A 20,570-nucleotide genomic window follows, 5' to 3' on the forward strand; every position below is an offset into this window, starting at 1 on the left:
ATCCCTCGAAAATGTTTTAGGAAGGGCTGAAAAGTGGTAATTCTGAAATGCAGAAAGTGATTCCCTGCAGGTCAGGGTAAAAAAGAAACTAAAAATACCCGAAGAAACTAGAACTACCCAAGAGCGGAACACAAGTGCACTGAGCCCCAATTCCTACACGGACTCCTTTTGATGGGACGCTTCACTCCACTGTTCGGCGCTGCTGAGCAAAGTGCAGACAGCGCTGTCATAGAAATAGAAGAAAGCCTGCAGCATGACCGAAACGGGCAAGACGCTGAACTTCAATATCGGCGTGCTCGGGCACATAGACAGCGGGAAGACGTCGCTGGCCAAGGCCCTGAGCAGCACAGCCTCCACGGCCGCCTTCGACAAGAATCCGCAGAGCCGGGAGCGCGGCATCACTCTGGACTTGGGCTTCTCCTGCTTCACCCTACCGGCTCCCGAGCGCCTGCGCACTTCCGGCTACAACAGCCTGCAATGCACCCTGGTGGACTGCCCCGGACACGCCTCCCTCATCAGGACCATTATCGGAGGTAAGTGGCTGGTGGAGTTACAGATGTTACGTGAGGCAGATTACACTGCCAGAGGTGTGAAATGTAGGAAGACGAGCGGAACGGTAATTCTAAATGTTAATGTGTGTTGAATGTGTTCTCCCATTTCAAAATGGCCGCCCTCTTTACGTTGACGGCCATGTTGGATTGGGCGACGTAGTACTGTATTATGAATTCGTAGTATGATGTATTATTTTGCGTAAATGCACGTAGGCCTCAGCGACATTGAAATCACGGGGGCGTAATTTTCGAAATAGAAACTTCGCGTAATTATGCACCACGTGTGGCGAACATTTACAAAGGACACAAGGGAACAACAGAAAACAAGCAGCTTTTGTATATTATGTTTTTTTTGCACAATTTTCTATTGGTTAATGCTCCCTTGCGTCATTTTTAGACTCAAGGATGCATTTCACTCTAAAATCTAGGACTTGCGGTTCACATAATTGCATGTAATGTTGCATAGTTATGCATTATTTGATTTCACCCACCTATTCAATGAAGTAAAACAGATGGAAACCACTAGTATTAAACTATTAGACTAAAAAATAAGTTAAAAAAAAACATAAGAATAATTGAGAAGGTGAGAAGGGCATACCTGCCAAGTCTTTAGATTGCTCATGAGTGACATTTTCATGGTTTCATTGTGCTTATAAGTGACATGCCGGTGTCAAATGTGTAAAAAGTGGTGTATGCACCGTAATGCAAATACATCCCCTATGGGAGGCACAACGTCGGAGTTCAAAACAATGATTCAAAAGTTCATTCAAATGATTTTAATTTCTTCAAATAGAGATCAATCCATCGATATTGTTAATCATATCAGGAATATTAATCTTGTACAGGTAAAGTAGCGGTGATGCGGGGGGGAACGCCTCCGATGCATTTCGGGCCGGTGGCCCTTTTTCAAGGAGCGCTAGAGAGAAGACAAACTATGGTGAGGGGGAGGAATTGACAACAGAAAAACGGGTCAAGACGATTAAAGTGTCTATCAATGGTGAGGGCCGGTGTAAAACTGAGGGTAGTGATGGGAGTGGAGGGTAATCGGGTAGCGTCAGCGCGTGACGAGGGTAATGGACGGTGAAGGACTCGGGTCGCGGGGAAGGTGAGCACAGGCGGTGCTATCTAGGACTTACTTCTTGGCGCGTGTAGTGAGACTCACTACTACCGGAAAGCTGGGACGCCTGAATGGTGTGGACCGTGGGAGCTAAATGAATGGGAGTGAGCATCACGGAAAGTGAGAGAGGACTAAAGTAAAGGTCATGCGTGGGTGGGGCGCATGCTGTGTAAAATTAACAATGCATGTCAGGTACAATAACATTGTACCTGACATGCATTGTTCATTGTTATTCACTTACTTTCTTTCCTCACATTGTACACCTTTCCAATATGGCCGCCACAGCATGCGCCCCACCCACGCATGACCTTTACTTTAGTCCTCTCTCACTTTCCGTGATGCTCACTCCCATTCATTTAGCTCCCACGGTCCACACCATTCAGGCGTCCCAGCTTTCCGGTAGTAGTGAGTCTCACTACACGCGCCAAGAAGTAAGTCCTAGATAGCACCGCCTGTGCTCACCTTCCCCGCGACCCGAGTCCTTCACCGTCCATTACCCTCGTCACGCGCTGACGCTACCCGATTACCCTCCACTCCCATCACTACCCTCAGTTTTACACCGGCCCTCACCATTGATAGACACTTTAATCGTCTTGACCCGTTTTTCTGTTGTCAATTCCTCCCCCTCACCATAGTTTGTCTTCTCTCTAGCGCTCCTTGAAAAAGGGCCACCGACCCGAAATGCATCGGAGGCGTTCCCCCCGCATCACCGCTACTTTACCTGTACAAGATTAATATTCCTGATATGATTAACAATATCGATGGATTGATCTCTATTTGAAGAAATTAAAATCATTTGAATGAACTTTTGAATCATTGTTTTGAACTCCGACGTTGTGCCTCCCATAGGGGATGTATTTGCATTACGGTGCATACACCACTTTTCATTGAATCTCCGTGGTTTGACGGAACCACGACCCTTGAGAGCACACGAATCCTACTACCTTTCACCCAACGGATCTTCACAAACCAGCTGTGCCCCTCCTTATCCTTCTTCTTCGGTGTCAAATGTGTGACACTTTAATGGGAGTAAAACCAAGCAGTGACTTTTATGTAAAGAGAAAAATATCTAAAAGGTGCTTCTTTTCAGCTATTTTATGCATCTCATTGTTACATACAAATTGAGAAAACTATGCCTGGTTGTTGTATTCTTGTTTGAGAACCCTGTTATATCTCTCCACTAGCCCATTTCCTTGTGGCTCTGCACTGGTGTAAGCTAACTGGACCTGTGGCCTAGGATGGTTATAGCACAATAGCACATGGGCGATGGACAACGTTCACACTAGGAAATCACTGCAATTACAGCGTGAGTTTTCCAACACCGTTTCAGACATCGAAGAATCCTAAACATGTTACTAGACCTGTAGGTCTAGTGACTTAAATAATCTGCTTAACCTATGTATTGCTCGTTTTCTATAAACTGGTTTAAAATAATGTGTCCCTGGGCAAATATTTTAACTCACTGAACTGCCATTTTCTTCATTATCACATATGAGAGCACCTTCAAATATGCAAGTTCTGCATGTCTGCTGTACAAAAAACTATTTTGTTTGAGTTAATACACTAAACCTTTGCTTCATATATAATACAAATTTAGCCACATATAGGACACACCTGACCCCAACTTGCTTCTTAGTTCATTAACAGCATTGCCATCAGGGTTGGGACAGGCATGTTTCTCAAATCATGTTTAAAACCTATCTATTTTAATAAATACATAACTAAAGCATTAAGTTGTAGCACACTGTCATTTACTATCAGCAAATTTTACATGGAAATGGCAAAAAATGTACAACCGACATACAGTTTTACTGATAAAACTATATAGCGTACAAACAATAATGTTTCAAAATCGAGTTTCTGTAAATATTTGTCATATGTATACCACCTAGTGAACTGCTCTGATTTGTTGTGCTCCTATTTAAATTTTTGTTGCATCACACTTCTCAATTACAAAAAAATATGCTTGCGTAATTCTTGATATATTTTGAAATATTAGTACTATTCATTTACAAGCTGTCTAAATGTGGTGTCAGAAAAAAGCCTGACATCCTACAAAATCTTACTTGCCATTGCGAGTGGGCTAGTATATTTTTTGAGGTCAGCTTTTGACTGTTCGTGTAGCCAAAGTAATGAGGCTGTTTTTTTATATGTAATTCAGGGCAAAATTTAAAATAATCCATCAAATCTGCCAATTAAAACTGAGTTGTCCTCCTGGCAGTGAACATGTAGTCTTTCTTTCCACAAAGAAGATGGGTGGCGCCCTGTTGCCTGAAAAATACTCAGCAACAGGGAAGGTGAAACCCTTGGATTAATTCACTTAGTATTAATACTGATGCAAGGTAGGGGACAGACCACAGGCTACGTGACCGTTAGCAGCCGTGATGCCGCAGATTTAGATCTCAGCTGCTATTTATTAATCCATACAGCCAGCTCAGCTGGGCTCAGCCTGCAGCGGCACCAGCCCGCAGTTCTACTTGCAGGCTTAGACTGCTAAAGTTAAATTATATCAATATATTTCATATCTAAAGCAACATCATCATGATGCCAGTCATGAATTATCACACAGTCACAGACCTGAGCAGCCCCAAATGGTCTCTTCCTGCAGCACAGCACCAGAGTCAGTCAAATCTTTTGATATCCTGCCTTCAAAATCCTGCTGCCTCTGCAACAATGACTGTGCGACCACCTCTTGTCCCCCATTGGTCGCACGGCACATGTTGATCTGAGGCAGCAAACTGGTGGCATAGGTGCAGGGGTGCACCTGTGGTTAAGAAACATAACTGCTGCTTGCCGTGTCCCGCCCGACAATGCCTCACTCAGTGACTTTGGCAAATGGAAACAGTCACACTATGACTTGTGTGTGGTTATGTTTGCCACTTGCATAAACATGATGCCGCTGCGGTCAGCACAGGCTGAGTGACTCTCAGCAATACGCAGCTGTGATCAATATGCATTGTTGCTGCCAGCGCAGCTGATCCCCTTTGAGTAAAACCTTTCAACTGTTAGTACCAGCCAGGCAGCACTGCATAAGTGCAGTCAGTACAGTGCCACACTCTGCCAGACTCCCAGTGAGCGGTCCATGTTGCGTGCTTGAGAGTGCTTCTTAGAGGGCAGCGCTCCAGTCTTGCTAGTCTGCCTCATCGCCGGGTGGGGTCAGGAGGTGCTTTAAATGCATGACTAAGCATTTTAGTGCAGTGATGCGGACCAACACACTAAAATGCGTTAGTCTAGCCCCTGATGCATGGTACTTGGCCGGAAGGGAAGTTGGGTAGAGAGATGATAGACTGTATTTCATATCTGCGCAGTCTATCTTTGATCATATTTTTAATGGTAAGGAGAGCGTTTGTTCTTTGGTTCTTGGGTTATAGATACACCCTCAACCTAATGAGTCCTCATAAAGGAGGGTGACTTTTTTTGGCTGGTGTTCAGGGTGCCCTCTTTCCCAGAGAATAATACTGGCTATTTGTTCACATTTTTAATGTCTACAAAGGCTGATATATGATACTTAAATAGACTTTATATAAAAATATCTGTATTCATTTTTAACATATCCTATCTGTCTTTGCTTACGTTAAATAACAGTCAGGTATAATTAAGGCAGCCCTACAACACATTTTTACATGCTTTCATCTTATATTTACTCTTTAAAGAATGTATTCGTAAGGTGAAAAATACCAGGGTTAGGTGATCTTCCCCTTTTTTTTTTATACAGGCCGTGACATTAAAATGCTTCCCATGCCGTTAAAAAAACTCGCCATATGGCAACCCTTCTGGTGATCCCATTTAAAGCCAGTGGAGGTGAACGATTCTTTCAAGGGTGACATAGCTGCTAAGTTTTCAGCTTCATTCGCTGTTAAATTTCCATAAATTTAACGTGCTTATGTGTGACATTTCATTACCTTATGTGTAATGCTTTGAATGACACCTTATAGCATGAAGAACAAAGTAGTAACATAATACATTTCAGAAATGACCACTTTTTCAAAATGTAATGTTCTGAGAAGTACAAGTTGCAGTACTCCATAAGTATTAATGCAAGGCCCCTAACCTGTCCTGTTTCCAACATGACATGGACCACCTGACAGCTGTGTTGCCTTAATGTTTTTCCACTGTGTACCCGTGTTAGGATTACCACCTTTCTCCTTCTCATTGTGGGTACTGCCACCAGTACTGAATTTCTCACCTGGAAATCAATGCTTTCAGGTATGTTTGACTCACCCGTTCATTAGAAGCAAAACAAGACAACAACACCCAAAATGCATTAAGCTAGGATACAAAAGTGCCTGGAGGAAGATGTTCAACCTAACCTCTGGGCAGTGAGTTACAGACAAAACTCATTTGAAATAAATAATCATGCTACTAGTCAGTGACTGCCTGCTGGGAGGACCAAGACCTTTTTAAGCGTGACCATTCATAGTCTGCCAGTCGCTTCATGTCCCACTGCTGTGACTGCCTTCAGTTCTACACGCTCCCAAAGGTGAGCTAGGGATGTAAACAGGCTTGTTTACCTTTTACAGCGGCAGACCTAGGACCTGCTTTAGAGTTGGGTTGTAACAGAGGATGCTCCTATTTTCACAGAAAGCAGTAAAACTGGAGAAGAATCAAACATTGGTGTTTTCTTACCATATTAGATTTTTGTGAGCTAAATTCCAACTGTGAACTCTATTACAGTGGATGCTCTTACAGATGTAGCACATTTACCAAGAACTGAAACATTCTCCATTACCTTAGACCTTTGAATAGGGGACCGAGGCTGCTAAACCTCATGGGAACTAAAATAGGGTGTGTTAGGCTCTATGCATCATTCCCTTGTTCTTACAGAACAGAAAACCCTTGACACCCGCTCTCCATCCATTGCTTTTCCGTTCACACACACTCCTTTTGCTTTCTTAGTCCGCTCCACTTTTTGTTTCTTTCCTTCTCCATTCATGTCCTTCACTTTTCCTTTCTCATTTTCTCTTTCCATCCTCCTTTCCATACTTGCCTTAGTGACCTTAGACTTATTGCTTTGGGAAAGCTCTGCATCTACCTCTTTTAATTTTCCATGTTACAACAGGGCTAGAAAGGTCTGGTTGTTGTTCTTAATAACTTGTTGTGTGCTCTGATCGCCACCAAAGCCTGGGATATGGTGACTGAACAAACATGTCCACCCTGATACCCATCAAACACAATGACCAGAGGGCAGGAGATGGGAAGGTGACTTTTTGTCACTATTCTCCGGCAGACCCCTGGCACTGTCTGGCCAAGCTGGTGTGGGGCCTGAGAACTGCTGGGAGCCGGCAGGTTGCAAGAAAAACAACATCCTGTCACCGCGACCCTTCACGCGGTAGACAGAGCACTGTGAGGGGTCGTGCCACGCAGGAGGCGTCATTTGTCTGCTGATGGCAGGTGGTTCTTGGAAACAAGCATGTGTAAATGCATTAGGTTTCGCCTATGTGATTAATAATAAGCGTTTTTTTGTTGTAAGTTGTAGCTTGCTGAGTAGTTGTACAATATAAGTTGCATAACGTCTGTTAAAGTGTTATGACCTGTTTATGTATTAAGAGTAAATATATTGTGCTGTTACTAGTGGTATAGTGCAGGTAAGTAATAGCAACATTTTGAAAAATGAAAGAGGGAAATAATAGAATGAATTGATGTAATTGCAATATTATGTGTTTATAGGAGTTCTGACAACTTGTGAGACTGGTGCCACTGCACCTGCTGCACCATCCAAATTATGACCCTAGTGCTTGCAAGATAACTGCAATTGCGACTGCCTGCTTAGTAGTAAATTATAGCAATTGTTTAGAGAAGTTATGACAACTTTTGAATCATTTGCCATTGCACCTGCTGCAACATTCAAATCATGACCCTATTGCCTATAAAGTGACTGTACTTGTGATCGCCTGTTTAATAGTAAAATAGTGCAATATTTGGTGTTTTGAGTGGTTCCTAGAGCTTTGGACCCGGTGTCTCTGCACCTGCTGCACCGTTGAAATCATGACCCTAGTGTCTGCAAGCTAACTGCATTTTTGACTGCTTATTTAGTAGTTAAATATAGCAAAAGTTGGTGTTAAGAGGAGTTCTGACAATGTTTGGCCCGGTGCCACTACACCTGCAGCACCATTGAAATCATGGCCCTAGTGCCTGCTAGATAACGGCACTTGTGACCACTGTTCCCAAGAAGCTGCGCGGGTGAGCGCGCGCGCACAGCAGTCAACCTCAGCGCGCAGTGCGCTGTATTCAGCGCGCACTCCCTGACAGCGGCACTTTCAAAATGCGAGTGGAATTTAGTATGGTATTCGTGCTTATCGCAACTCATACCAACAACTGTGCACTGATAGAAACTCAATGCAGTGTGTCAAACACGCCACAGTCGCTTTGCGCTCGGAAGGAAACCTTACAGCTCTTCCTCACGGTTTGCCACGCACTTTAGAAACATATTTCCTCTCACACGGCCAGAAAAAGTAAAAACCATTCTTACATACAGTAAGAAAACGTTCGGCATCTTCAACTCTAACAAAAACAAATGACTGTATAACACCACAAAGTAAGAATCGAAAGATGCACAGGCAGACGCATTCTTCGCAATAAAGCATTCTCAGTAGATCCTGGGTAACTCACTGCTTTAAAAATCTGCATCGCCGAAATCCGGAACCAATCACATTCAGCCTGCCTTTTCCTAACACACACGGATTCCCTGCTCTCGAAACAGACAGAGGACAAGGGGCGGAACACAGACCCTTACAGCCCCCGTGTTGTGGGGAGGGGGCACGCTCCAGGGGGCCCGTCACTTCCTCAAGGAGCATTAAGGCGCTTAATTAATTAAATGGTGCACTGCACACGCACGCCTGGGCCCCGAGGGTCAGGAGAGAGGCTCACCGGAGCCTCTCTATCATTATATTTAAATAGCGCAGTGTGCACGAGCTGCTCCGGCCGGGCCTCTGCCCGGCTCTGACCTCTGAGCCTCATCATTCAGGAGATAGGTGACAGAGATTAAGATTGAGAGGAGCGATGATGAGTGAACAAGTAGAATGAAAGGAGAAAGGAGTGACGAAGATAGAGGACAGAAAGAAGGGGAGAGGCAAGTGCAAGCAACTTTATTTAAAAACGCTGCAATAGCTTTGGAAGAACGTTTATTGAAAACACTGCAAGACATTTATGTAAAAAAGAAAGTGGCAAAATATTTGGGGAGACAGTCTATCAAGCACGCAGTAATAACTTAGACACTGTCCACAATGTCCACAGAAGTAGCAGTTTGAGTATGCCCCCCCCCAGTAGATATTTTTGCACTAATATTTTAATCGTAACCCTGTTCCTGTTTAGTTTAAGGGCAACTGTCAGTCAACAGCAATTGACTTTAAGTCAAAAAATGATAAAATCGGACTCATGGTAAGCCTAGAGTAACTGTTACACTAGGGAGTGAAGTAAAATATAAACCTGCAACAAAAAAAGGTATGATTAACGTGCTGTAAGAAGCTGGAGTAATTGGATAAACAGGGAAATAAAAAAGTTGAACAAAACGGATTTTGGGGGCCTGGTTAGTCGGTGGGAAGAGCAGGACTGTGGCAACATTGAGTGATGAAAATGAGATGAAGCATGCCATGGAAAACAAAATTGCTAAACATTAACCATATGCTGTTGATGGAAAGATTCTTGGACTAACAGAAAGGGTGCTTGGTGGCTGAGGCTGTGAATATTTTGCAGTGTGATTCTACTCAGGATTCACACGCTATGCATCATTTCACTAGCTGGTGGGTGGGTGAGGAAAAAGCATGTAAAAAAAGTATAATTTTGCATTGGCCATGGGTGCAGACTGTATATTTAATAAAAAGGTTTCTCATAAGGCCAGGGTTCCCTACTGAGTGCCCATTAGCTTCAGTTTACATTTCCCACCATACTATTCAGAAGCACTATCCAAATCACGAACAGAAATCATTTTCCACTATCAGTCCCAGAAAGAGCAATCCTTGAAAGAAGAAAACAGAACATGGGCAAAAAAGTGCAGAGGATCTAAAAAACACTGAAAGCTGACATAAGACAATTTTTTCCAACCTGCTGTGTGAAAACAGGGTTATGTTTAGTGTCTGTCTTTTCAGGATGTTTCATTTTCTGTCACCTACTGTGTAAATGATGTTACCTAAGTTAGGTTTGCATGATGTCAGCAATCAGTGCCTCCCTCATGATCATGACAATATTATTTGTTACAACTGCACTCTTTTTAAACCAAACTGTAGTGCAGATAGTTCATAATGGCACAAAATATGAAGACTACAGTCCAAAGATTTCGATTTTCAGTAGTGACAAGAAAGGTTTACACATCAATTGCAGCAAATTAACGCAATGGAACAATTTTCCCATTCTGATGAGAATTAGGAAGAGGAGCCATAGGTTAGTATCTGCTCAAAAAACAATTCTGACTTTCTCGAAAAAACTATAAACTGGCAATGTCAAAAACGTGGGAGTCAAAATCGTCTGGACCAATACTGCTTCTGTTGACACAAGATGACAATAAAACACTGCAAAGAAGAAGTGATGAGACACTTTTCAATTCGACTTGGGAAGCAGATGAAACTTAAACCAAGGCCAGATTTCTTTAGATCTTGAACTGAACTTGAGTTGAAAGCAAAACTTTTAGATTAAATATCTAATGGGAAAAAACGAGATACTATTGGCATGAATGGACATAATTCTTTTTTCAATGAACCACATCGTCTTGAAGGGCATTCAGAAATGATTTATTTACCACAACATACCCAGCAATCTGAAAACGATGTTCCAGACAACACGAAGACAATCAGCAGTATCCTAACGAAAACGAAATGGAGATTGAAATAATAGAGCATTGAATGCCTTTAACTTGTAATTACTGTGCGGAAAAAGATCAGTCAACTCTGCTTCTAATGTAGGCCTACCCCTTGATAGAGTGCAATAAACAAGACAGAGTGGGCAAGGAGATTGAGATGGTCTATTCGTGCAGTGATGCATTTAAAACTCCTGTTACCCAGCTGGTATTGACATAAAAAGTGACAAAATATGAAGGAGATCCGTTAATGTATGTTTAAGTATTAACAACATGCGCTGGCATAGCCAATAGATCTCGCCTATAGCTTTTCTAATTTGTCTTAGCCATGTTGTACAGCAGTGGGCTGCTACTCAGTATGGCTAAAAATTACTGGTGCAAAGTGGCGTGGCGTGAAGCCTTCTAACGTGGAGTAGAGTGTATTGTTATAGAGTGGCGCAGAGTTGAGTGGTATGGTGTGTTATGAAGTGGTATATAGTGATGTGGAATGTAATTTAGGAAGTATAGTGTCGTCCTAAAAAGTATCCGATGGCTCTGATGCAGACTCTAGCATATGAGGGCCATACTCTATAATACTAATCAAAATAGGGTTAATAAAAACAAAGTCTTGTTGTTCTCTTAAAACAATAGCATTGCCTCAACACTGATTTTATTATGAACAATGCCCGGGCAGTTTGATGCTAATGTTCTACCCCACAATCGACCTCCGAAATGAAGAACGGACATTTTGACCTTACTACCAGTGAAACACCTAAATCAACGTTTACACCCTTGTTAGGGTAGGATAAAAACATATCTGAAAACATTAAACTTCACTTCTTGAACACACAAAGGTTTAAAATTAAAGGCTGCACATTGTCCACAATGTCCACAGAAGTAGCAAATACTCTACCTCTCCCTCCCTCTATCTCCTCCCTCCCTTTCCTGCTCTGTCCCTCCCTCTACCTCGCTCTCCCTCCACCGTTCTCTCCCTCTCCCTCTACTGCTCTGTCCCTCCGCCTACCTCCCTCTCCCTCTGTCCCTCTCTCTCTACCTCTCACCCTCCCTCTACTTCCCTCTCACTTTCCCTCCTCTACCTCCCTCTCCTTCTACCTCCCTCTACCTCTCCCTCCCTCTACCTCTCTGTCCCTCCCTCTCCCTCTCTGTCCCTCCCTCTCCCTCCCTTTCCCTCTACCTCTCTGTCCCTCCCTCTACCCCATCTCCATTTTCATCCCTCTACCTCTCTGTCCCTCCCTCTCGCTCTAATTCCCTCTCCCTCCCTCTCTATCTCCACCTACCTCTCCCACTCTATACATCCCTCTCCCTTTCCCTCCCTCTCCCTCTCCCTCTACATCCCTCTCCCTCTAGTTCCCTCTCCCTCTGTCTCTACCTACCTCTCCCACTCTGTCCCTCCCTGTACCTCCATCTCCCTCTACCTCTCTGTCCCTCCCTCTCCCTCTACCTCTCTGTCCCTCCCTCTCCCTCTACCTCTCTGCCCCCCCCTCTACCTCTCTGTCCCCCCCTCTACCTTCCCCCCCTCCCTTTCTGTCCCTCCCTCTCCCTCTACCTCTCTGTCCCTCGCTCTCCCTTTCCCTCCCTCTACCTCTCTCCCTCCCTCTCCCTTTACCTCCCTCCCCTCCCTCTCCCTCTACATCCCTCCCTCTACCTCTTTGTCCCTCCCTCTCCCTCCCTCTCTGTCTACCTTCCCCTACCTCTCCCTCTCTGTGCCTCCCTCTCTCTCTCTGTCCCTCCCTCCCTGTCCCTCTCACACTCCCCCTCTCTCTACCTCCCTCTACCTCGCTGTCCCTCCCTCTCCATCTACCTCTGTCCCTCCCTCTACCTCTCTGTCCCTCCCTCTCCCTCTCCCTCTCTGTCCCTCCCTCTCCCTCTCTGTCCCTCCCTCTCCGTCCCTCTGTCCCTCCTTCTCCGTCCCTCTGTCCCTCCCTCTCCTTCTCTACCTCCTGCTACCTCTACCTCTACCTCCCTCTGCCCCTCCCTCTCCCTCGCTCTCTACCTCCCTCTTCATCTACCCCCTCTCCCTCTACCTCCCTCTCTCTCTCTACCTCCCTTACCTCCCTCTCCCACCCTCTACCCCCTTTTCCCTCCCTCCACTTCCCTCCCTCCCTCTACCTTCCTCTCTCTCTCTACCTCTCTGTCTCTGTCCCTATCTGTCTCTGTCCCTATCTGTCTCTGTCTCTGCCCCTATCTGTCTCTTTCCTTCCTGTCTCTGTCTCTTTCCCCATCTGTCGGTATCTCTCCCTATCAGTCTCTGTCTCTAGGTGCAATTGTCCAAATTCTGAATGTGCTTACATCCAGGCGCGCAACGCCCATTGGGCTGAAAGGGCTTAAGCCCCAGCCTCCCCCCCAATTACCCATTCTTTTGTGACAGCCCGGGCTGAGACAGCTTCCCGGGCGCGCACCTGAGTACCTCATAGGTCTTCCATTTACTTGTTAATGAGGCTTTGTTGTTTTTTTCACTCCTTCTTACAGCACATGCATCTCCACTTTGCCTAGAAATGAAAAGGCAAGGTCCGTGTGCCGCCAATGAAGGCCTGCCGGGCCGCTGGAGGCCCCTGGGCCGTACTATGAGTACCACTGATGTAATTAGTTTACCCAACTTTAAAATACTTTTTAAGTGCTTTGAACTTGTATTTGCTCTAAAAATTACGGCAAACCTAACCACACAACATAGTATAGTTTAATGTGGCACTGCATGTGTGGAAATGCACCATCTTTTCAGATTTTTAAGCAAAAGTTTGGAGGAATATTTGGCGCTGCACACACGCACGGTCTGGTTCCTGGCGCACATAGCCATGGCTGCAGCGCACAGAGACCCTACGCTGCCGCACACAGAGGAAAAAAATTAGAGGGAACATTGCTTGTGACTGCCGGTTTAGTAGTAAAAGTTAGCAATATTCTGTGTATAGCGGGGTCCCTAGATATTTTGGCCCCGGTGCCACTGCACCTGCTGCACCAATCAAATCAAGCCCCTTTTAACTGCAAGATAACTACAATTGTGTCTGCCTGTAGAATAGTAGTAAAATATAGCAAGACTAGTGTTTAGAAGATTTCTGACAACTTTTGGCCTGGTGGCAAGCACCTGCTGCACCATTCAAATAATGACCTTGTTGCCTGCAAGATAACTGCACTTGCGACTGCGTGTTTAGTAGTAAAATATAGCAATATGTGGTGTTTAGTGGAGTTATGACAACGTTTGGCCTTGGTGACACTGCTCCTGCTGCACCATTAAAATCATGACCCTGTTCTCTGCAAGGTAACTGCACTTGTACCTGCCCGAGTAGTTTTACAATGTAGCAATAAGCTGGGTTTAGTGGAGTCTCTAGAGTGTTTGGCCCCGGTGCCACTGCGCCTGCTGCACCATTCAAATGAAGTCCCCTTTAACTACAACGAAACTGCAATTGTGACAGCCTGTTTAGTAGTCAAATATAGCAATAATATGTGTTTAGAGGAGTTCTGAAATTTTTTTGGCCATTCAAATCATGATCCTGTTGTCTGAAAGGTAACTGCACTTGTAACTGCCTGTTTAGTAGTAAAAAAAAGCATAGCTCTTGTATATTTACTTTATTTTTAAAATTCATTGTTTATTAAGACATTTAGAATTTGATCACAATGACCAAATCGATTTAAGTTTAAAAAATCAATTTGACGCCTATAAAAAGCAAAGAAAAGTACTGACGCATGAATAGGAAATGCCACAAACGTTCTAAGGCTAAATCTTCTGCTTTACACAACTAAGTGATAAAAAGCAAGTAGTCCAGCATACTGTTAGAATCTGTCTGCCTTTTCTGTGGGAAGAGATCCTACCTTGACCGTGAATGTGGCTTAAACAATGTGAACAGCTTTAGTAGAAGTATCATAAATGCATGCAGCAAGGGGAAGTAAAAAAAAAGTTCCACAGAAAAGTGAATGAACACAGTAATTCGGCTATGGGAACTGATAAGAGCCAAAAAACACAGTGGATGGACAGAATGCAGAACAATGTCTTACATTCACCCCAGTACAAAGATCTGGGCCTAAATCCATAGTTTTTTTTGTACTCCACACCACCCTAGGTCAGACACTGGCTATATGCAAATCAGCCTTGACCCTGTGCCTCATGGGAACAGTCCAGCCCGAACTACCTAGCCATGTCTTTCCTAGACCGGAATCAAGCATCCAAGGACCGGTTTCTGGCTATCAGCCTTCTTCAGCCTGGATAGCTTGACTCCAGTGATGTGGAGAGCCTGGGACTCACGTCTGAGCATCCCCAGCACACTCGGGGTGAAAATTGCAAAAAACACAGTTGATAGACAGAATGCAGAACAATGTCTAACATTCACCCCAGTACAAAGATCTGGGCCTAAATCCATCGTTTTTTTGCACTCCACACCACCCTAGGTCAGACACTGGCTATATGCAAATCATTCAGAAAAGGGGGTGGTGATGAACAGAGTGTCTGAATTAAGCAGACCACTCTTACCCAGTCCAAATATCAGGGCTTGATCCATCACCGTTATTTAGCTCACTACACCATCCCAGCTCAGATCCTGGCTATATGCAAATCAGTCTGTCCCTGGTCCAGTGCATCATGGGAACAGGGCAGACTAAACTGCCAAGCCAATTCTTCACCGGAAAGGAGACAAGCTACCGGGGACCGGTTTCTGGCATTTCAGCCGTCGTCGGCCCGGCTTGCTTGAATCCTGATGGTGCTATATGCAAATCAGCCTTGACCCTGTGCCTCATAGGAACAGTTCAGCCCGAACTACCAAGCCATGTCTTTCCTAGACCGGAATCAAGCATCCAAGGACCGGTTTCTGGCTATCAGCCTTCTTCAGCCTGGATAGCTTGACTCCAGTGATGTTGAGAGCCTGGGACTGATAAGAGCCCCCTTTTAAGATATATTAAATACAAGAGATTTCACAAGCATAGCGCAAGAGCTAGGCAGGCAAAAAATACAAACAAAGCTGACGCATTCCAGTGTATTTGCCTGGGGTCAATCTGCAGGTGTGTGCGACTGATCACATGTGCGGTGGTGCCTTTGCTGGAAAACAGGAAAACAGGAAAGGCACCACCCCGGGAATCATCCATGTGCTAGCTGCATCATGACTAGCGAATGTGTCACTTGCTGAGACTCAAACCACATGGCTGTTTGTGGGTCCATCCAGAGTTGACTCAAAGGTAGGCTGGGCGGGGCTCGGCTGATTGAATGCCAGGCCCACTTTATATAATGTAATTTATTGTAAACACAACAGACCACTGAACGCGATTCATCATGAGATTGTTTGACACACTGACAGACTGAGACAAATTTGTCAGACAGCAGCAGTGAAGCACCAGGCTGTTTGAAGCCATTTGGTATACTAGTTGGTGTTGCCTGCTTGAGAGCTTATGCACTTCATCATGGGGTGGTCCAGTGGCACCATAACGTGGGACAAATGTATTTGTTTTTGTGGTGATGCAGACACCAGCACTAAAATGCATTATTCTAACCCCTAATGCATGGTACTTGGCAGGGCTTCCCCTTATCTGCTGCAAGGCAGGTAGAGAGCACAACTCCAACTGATCGCGTGACAATCTCCAGTGCTACTATCAGTATGTTACCAAAAGACAGCACACTAATTCCGTGATCTGTGACACTTGGCAGAGCTGGCGTGAGAATGTTTGTGTTGGGTTTTTTCCCGGTGCTACAGCCTGATGCAGACTCCTTATGTTTCCCAGGTACATTCATGAGTAGTACATACAGGCTAGGTTTTTGATTGTACTCTGGGATATATAGTTCCTATTTTATAATTGGTTAAAACAGGACTGCATTCCCTCGAATGCAAAGCAAAAACCTGGACTGTGTAGCTACTAATGCAGGAACCTTGGGAATTTGCGAGCTCTTCTGACATAATTTATTAGAGCATTGAGGCAAAGGAAAACACATACTGGCAACCTGGCTCAGGGATTTGTTGTACATGTGCGGGCATCCAGAGCATGTCATGTTTATTTTACTGCTGCATTCAAACCCAAAAGAAGGCCACCCGGCCACCCTTCAGTACTTGGGGAGATCAGAATAGTGACATACATGCCAACTTTTTGACCCAGATAAGAAGACTAACGGCCATATGTATCAAGATACCACTTAGCGAATCTTTAATAGTGATTTTTAAGAAATCGCTATTTCAGAATCGCTAATTGGTATGTATGAAGCCAATCGCAAAAAAATTGCGATTTCTTAAAAATCGCTATATTATGTGCAATTTCCACATTTGAGATTTTTTACGGTAAAAAATCGCAATTTTGCGAATTTTCGAATCAGCAAATCAGAAACTCAGGTGCAGCTTGATGACCTCACAACCAGGAAGTGAGTCTACCCATGCGGCACCTGTGTTACTGATTACCAGAGTGAAGGAGTGTTGGAGACAGAACACTGCAGTGCTTTGTGAACATGCAGGACACAGGAGACATGCCCAGCCCGGACACCCCCCAGCAGTCATAGGAGTGGCTGACCTGGACAGCTTAGACCCCCCAGGACCAGGACAATGTAAGAGGTATGGTTTCACACCCCTGACCCCTCCCCAAATACCCCCACACACCCAGCAGCGACCCTTGGGCAGAAAGAAAGTAGTAATCCAGAGCAGTTATACAAACACACACTGCAATGCATTATGAGAGATGTAGTCACATGCACATTACATTGGTAGACTTACACCCAGCCATTCCCCAAATGCATATGTGCATCAGGAAAGCGAGACTAAAGAAATGTGTAATTAGCAAAAGTGAAATTTATTTATTTACAAGTGCTAGTCAGAACAGAAATTAAATGTATGCCTTTACGTCCACAGCATCTAATTAAAATCAGGCAACAGGCAGTGGGAGGCAGGGCAATTCCCCTACCAGAACAGCAACTGCGCAGGAGCAAGAAAGTGAGGACGGGGCTAGTCCAGTGAACACCCCCCCCCAAGCGCCGCAGGAGGATTGCTGTGAGACCACTAGCCCCTTTGGAGGACGAGGGCCAGGACACTGATGGGGATGGGCAAAGCAATGACACACAGCCTGAAACACAACAGCACCGCTGTGCAGAGCCAATGCAAGAAGTTTGAAACAGGCGCAGGTCCGGTGCTGCAACAAGTGCTGTAGATCCTGGGGATGGGTCGGTGTTTGCCAGGCTTGAGCTGAATATGTTGCAGGTACAGCGCCTGCAAGCAAAAAACATCAAGTCACACCAAAGGGAAATCAGGGCAGGTTTCAGGAGCTTAACATGTCCCATGGAGGCACTCTGTGGCGAAATCAGGGCTCACCGTGCAGCCAGGCGTAAGGAGATGCAGCGCCTGGACCTGTATTCACGTGCTGTAACCGTCTGGCCTCCTCCAACAACATACTAGCTAGACGCTGCATCAGCATGCAGCGCGAGTTTGCACACAATAACCAGGACGTTGGAAGGACCCTGCTCCAAATCTCTACGGCTGTAGATGAACTGCGCGCAATCCGCACCACAGGGCCAGGAGTCCTAACTCCAAATGATGATGATGCCCTATCAGTAAGGAGCAGCGCCACCCCCCACCCACCAACCATGGATAGGCGCCGTAGTGGACGCAACAGTAGGGCGACTGAAATAAGTGAAGGAGGCAATGTGCATCCCCAGACAGGAGCTTCCTCCCGCCCCCGCCGCTAGTACGGACTCATCAATGGGACTACTGCATTGGTGCAGCTAACCACTGTGCAGGGACACTTGACCATGAATGGATACATGCACTGTGCATTAACATGTGCTGGACATTATGAAGGACATTGTTTCTCACTCTGCCTGTGTGTCTTTTACAACCCTGATGTTCAGCAATAAACACAGTCTGTCAATTGTAACTTTGCATTGTGTCATTTCTCTTACCTAAAAATAGTTGCGCGTAATCTCATCCCGCCTCTGACGGCCAGCAGCTGCACCTGCTACACCGGCAGCCATGCGTCCTTGAGCTAGGCCCTCCACATCAGATGTGTCGGATTCACTGACCTCCACCGGTGTGCCTTTCCTGGTTGCAATGTTGTGCAGGATGGCACATGCGACAACTATTTTCCAGCAGGTTTCTGGGCTGTATTGCAATGCCCCTCCACTTTTGTGGATGCACCTGAATCTGCTTTTGAGAATACCAAAGGTCCTCTCTATGGTGCCTCTTGTGGCAATGTGTGCCCTGTTGTACCGCCTCTCAGCTGCATTTGCTGGATTGAGGTAGGGCGTCAGAATGAAGTCACGTACTGAATATGCACTGTCACCTGAGGGGGGGAAGGTATATGGTTAGACACTGTCCAGCACATGCAATCCTTGACAAGTGTGTATACTGTGCAAATGCATTTACCTAGCAAATAGCCATCACCAAAGTCCCCATTTAGGAGCCTACGGTGTTTCCCACTGTGGCGGAAGATGTAGGAGTTGTGCGTGCTGCCAGGGTATTTAGCGACAATGTCCGTTATGATGTGTTTAGCATCACACACCACCTGTATGTTCAGGGAATGGTAAGATTTACGATTCCTAAACACGTACTCATTGTGGGAAGGGGGGGATATTGCAACGTGCGTCCCATCTATGCACCCGCTGACATGGGGAAATTGGGCCATTTGATAAAAATCCTGTTTGGTCTGATGCAGTTCTTGTGGGGTTCTTGGAAGGTAAATGTGGTGTGGAAATCCTCTGTACCATGGCGTCAAGGAACGCATGGAAAAAGCGCGAAAGGGCACTTTGTGAAACCCCTCCTGCTGTGGCTATCACCCCCTGAAAACTACCTGAGGCCAACAGGTGTAGTGAACAAAGGACCTGGATGTGAGTGGGGATGGCTTGTGTCCTGCATGTGGGGTGTTCTAGGTAGGGTCTGAGTTCTTCTATTAAATTATGAATACTGACTTAATCAAGTCTGTAATGGGTAAAGATATCCTCATCAGTGCTCTGGTAGATGGTGACGCGCAAACGGAATATCCTCTCCTGGCGTCTCCTCCTCTGGGCAGCAGCTCTCAGTCGAATCCTCATGGCTAGCAGGTAAAGCCCCGCCATTGTTCAAAGAAGTCTGTTGCATTCTGTTGCTGCTTAAATAGGTTGCACCTGGTTACCACCTGCTCCTACTTGGTGATAATTGCGATTCTTTAAATTGCGAATTTCATCGCAATTTTTCATACATACCATTGCGATTTCTTGTTTTGCGATTTTCCGTTTGCGAATTTCGCTAAGTAAGAAATCGGTGAGGTACTTTATATCCTCCCTGACATCGTTCTGAGAAGACTGATCCTGGGAGATCTGGATGAGTTTGAACGTTTTTCCTCAAGGTAGGCAAGCCACCTTAATTGGCCCAAGCACATGCCATGAAGATTGAGCCTTAGCCCATTTAGCTCACCCAAATTACTATAAAGAAGGAACCAATAAGCATTCCTTTGGTCTATGTGGATAGTGTTGACCATGGAAACCTTTGCAGTACATTGAACATTGACTATCAGATGCATGAGTACCTACTTACTTGCAACCCGGATAAAAGAATGTGATCCCTGAGGAAGTGAAGCCCATCTTTCAGAATTCTGGCCAGTTTTAGGCTTACTGGAGGCTCAGCCACTTCCAAGGGCATTTTGCAGTTCCCATCCTGAGAGAGGTGGACAGCAACATTTTGTCTATCCCTGGACTGCGCACACAGGAAATCTTCTGGATCTTGTCTGTGGGCTGTCATGCTAAACCCAAAACCTTGCAACCAAAATCCATACTCCTAGTTCATGGTCTGAAGTTTGTTACCCCAATTGACACAGGTGTGTCTGTAAATGTTATGAATTGATGGGAGGAATGTATCCAGCACAATAAAGCAGGTTTGAGCTTGCTGTGCTACTCTATAGGTAAAATAGAAGACGTCCGCACAAAGCACTTCCATCTATCATAAGGCACATTTCAGCCTGCTGTGCTACTCTATTGGTAAATGGCTGGCGGCAGCACACATTACTAGTGCCTTACCATAAAGCAGATTTGAACATGTAGCACTATTTTGTAGGTATACCTCATGCTTGAGCACACAGGGCTAGTGCCACAACTTAAGACCGATTGGAGCATACAGCACTATTTTATCAGTAGACCCCAGTCTTAAGCGCACTCCAATAGTATCTTTCCATAAAGCCTATTGATTGTGTATCA

At 45.2% G+C, this 20,570-nt stretch overlaps 1 protein-coding gene across 1 annotated transcript in view; it reads left to right on the forward strand.

The window, feature by feature from the left end:
• Positions 1-219: 219 nt before the first annotated feature.
• The window catches only part of EEFSEC (eukaryotic elongation factor, selenocysteine-tRNA specific), a 675,218-nt gene continuing 654,867 nt past the window's right edge, over positions 220-20,570 (forward strand). Inside the window, exon 1 of the mRNA XM_086939292.1 lies at positions 220-533. Within this exon, the coding sequence (XP_086795418.1) occupies positions 254-533 (280 nt within the window). The 5' untranslated portion in view covers positions 220-253. The remainder of the gene's footprint in view (positions 534-20,570) is intronic.

This window comes from Lissotriton vulgaris, chromosome 9, assembly GCF_964263255.1.
Source record: "Lissotriton vulgaris chromosome 9, aLisVul1.2, whole genome shotgun sequence".
NCBI lineage: Eukaryota > Metazoa > Chordata > Amphibia > Caudata > Salamandridae > Lissotriton > Lissotriton vulgaris.